Here is a 1717-nt window from a genome sequence, read left to right on the forward strand (position 1 = left end):
GTGTGTGTGAGAGAGAGAGGGTCACATCACAGTGGAGTCAGCTGTCTTAACCGTGGCTTGTGTACTGCAAACACATATTCATCACTGTGTCTGTCACGAGACTCTGTTCCCCTTTCGGGCTCTGTCTTTACATTTATTTTGAAAGATGAAGCTCGCGATTATGGTAAGGGGCGTTACATTTCCGACGAGTGCTTGCGGTGTTCGGCCAATCACAGTGCACTGGGTCAGCTGGCCAATCAGAGCGGACTGCGCTTGTCAAAGGAGGGGGCTTTGTAGAAAACGAAGCGTTTGAGAGAGGCGGGGGCATAGAGGACCTACAGTAATGTACAGTATTTGAAAAAGAATGTGTTTTTTGAACATTAAAGCATGTCAACATATTCTGTTACACCAAATACACAAAATAATGATCTTTAAAAAAGCATCATATGACCCCTTTAACATTTCAGCTTAATAATAAATGTGCATCCATGGTGAGGCACTGGCGTTCTCAGGGCTTTTAGAATGAAAGTTTCATCACAATAAAGGTCCTGCTTTCGACATTAATTGGCCCAACCAAAACTTAGTTGCTGATGGCAATTAAAAAAAGGGAAAAATCATTGACCACTAAAGTGTCTTGTCAAAATATCAAACTCTTGTAATGTTATTCTAGAGATCTTGACATAATACCCTGGATAAATAGGGGTTGGTTAAAAGATAAGTACAATTTCATTGTTTAATATTTGTAATTATGTCTGCTAGGAATCAACAACCTGCAGGATGTGTGGGAGACGGCAGAGGGCGAATGCAACGTCATGCTGGAGTCTCGCTATGAGAAGATGTACGAAAAGATTGACTTGACGCTGCTGAACAGGCTTCTGCGTCTCATTGTTGATCACAACATTGCCGATTACATGACGGCCAAAAACAACGTTGTCATTAATTATAAGGTCTGTTTATTGAATATATAATGGTCTGAAAACTTCATATTTCTCTTAATGCTTTTGAGAAGTTCTATTAGAAATTTCCTTTTACTGCTCTGTTTGATTTTAGATATCTGTATTCTTTCTTAACAGGACATGAACCACACAAACTCGTACGGTATCATCCGCGGCCTGCAGTTTGCCTCTTTCATCGTGCATTACTATGGTTTGGTGATGGACCTGCTGGTGCTGGGTCTACACAGAGCCAGTGAGATGGCTGGACCTCCTCAGATGCCCAATGACTTTCTCAGCTTCCAGGACACGGTCACTGAGAGTGCCCATCCTATACGCCTTTACTGCAGATACATAGACCGCATTCACATCTTCTTCAGGTTAGTAATGCAGATGAAAGAAGTCTCCCATCTCCTGTTGTGCAATATTGAGATTTTTTCCAAAAGTTGCTGTTTTATGAACTTGTGATTTTGCTGTGTTGTAGGTTCTCTGCTGATGAGGCGAGAGATCTGATCCAGAGGTACTTGACCGAACACCCAGACCCCAACAATGAGAACATTGTGGGCTACAACAATAAGAAATGCTGGCCAAGAGATGCTAGGATGAGACTGATGAAACATGATGTGAACTTGTAAGTGCTCTAGACTTTTGTCCTTCTGAACCCCTTATTAAAGGGGTCATATGATGCGATTTCAAGTTTTCCTTTCTCTTTGGAGTGTTACAAGCTGATTGTGCATAGATAAGATCCCTGAAGTTGCAAAGACTAAAGTCTCAAAACCAAAGAGATATTCTTTATCAAAGTTAAG

General features: G+C 41.4%; 1 protein-coding gene across 3 annotated transcripts in view; it reads left to right on the forward strand.

Annotated features, from left to right (window-relative positions):
* Positions 1-1717, forward strand: part of LOC107756948 (pre-mRNA-processing-splicing factor 8-like) — a 26173-nt gene that overhangs the window by 11334 nt on the left and 13122 nt on the right. For all 3 annotated transcript variants that reach the window (XM_016574293.1, XM_016574279.1, XM_016574286.1), the window contains exons 19-21: positions 739-926; positions 1053-1291; positions 1396-1542. In XM_016574293.1, coding sequence (XP_016429779.1) covers positions 739-926; positions 1053-1291; positions 1396-1542 — 574 coding nt within the window. The remainder of the gene's footprint in view (positions 1-738; positions 927-1052; positions 1292-1395; positions 1543-1717) is intronic.

This window comes from Sinocyclocheilus rhinocerous, unplaced genomic scaffold (genome assembly GCF_001515625.1).
Source record: "Sinocyclocheilus rhinocerous isolate Xijiao unplaced genomic scaffold, SAMN03320098_v1.1 scaffold1152, whole genome shotgun sequence".
Taxonomy (NCBI): Eukaryota; Metazoa; Chordata; class Actinopteri; order Cypriniformes; family Cyprinidae; genus Sinocyclocheilus; species Sinocyclocheilus rhinocerous.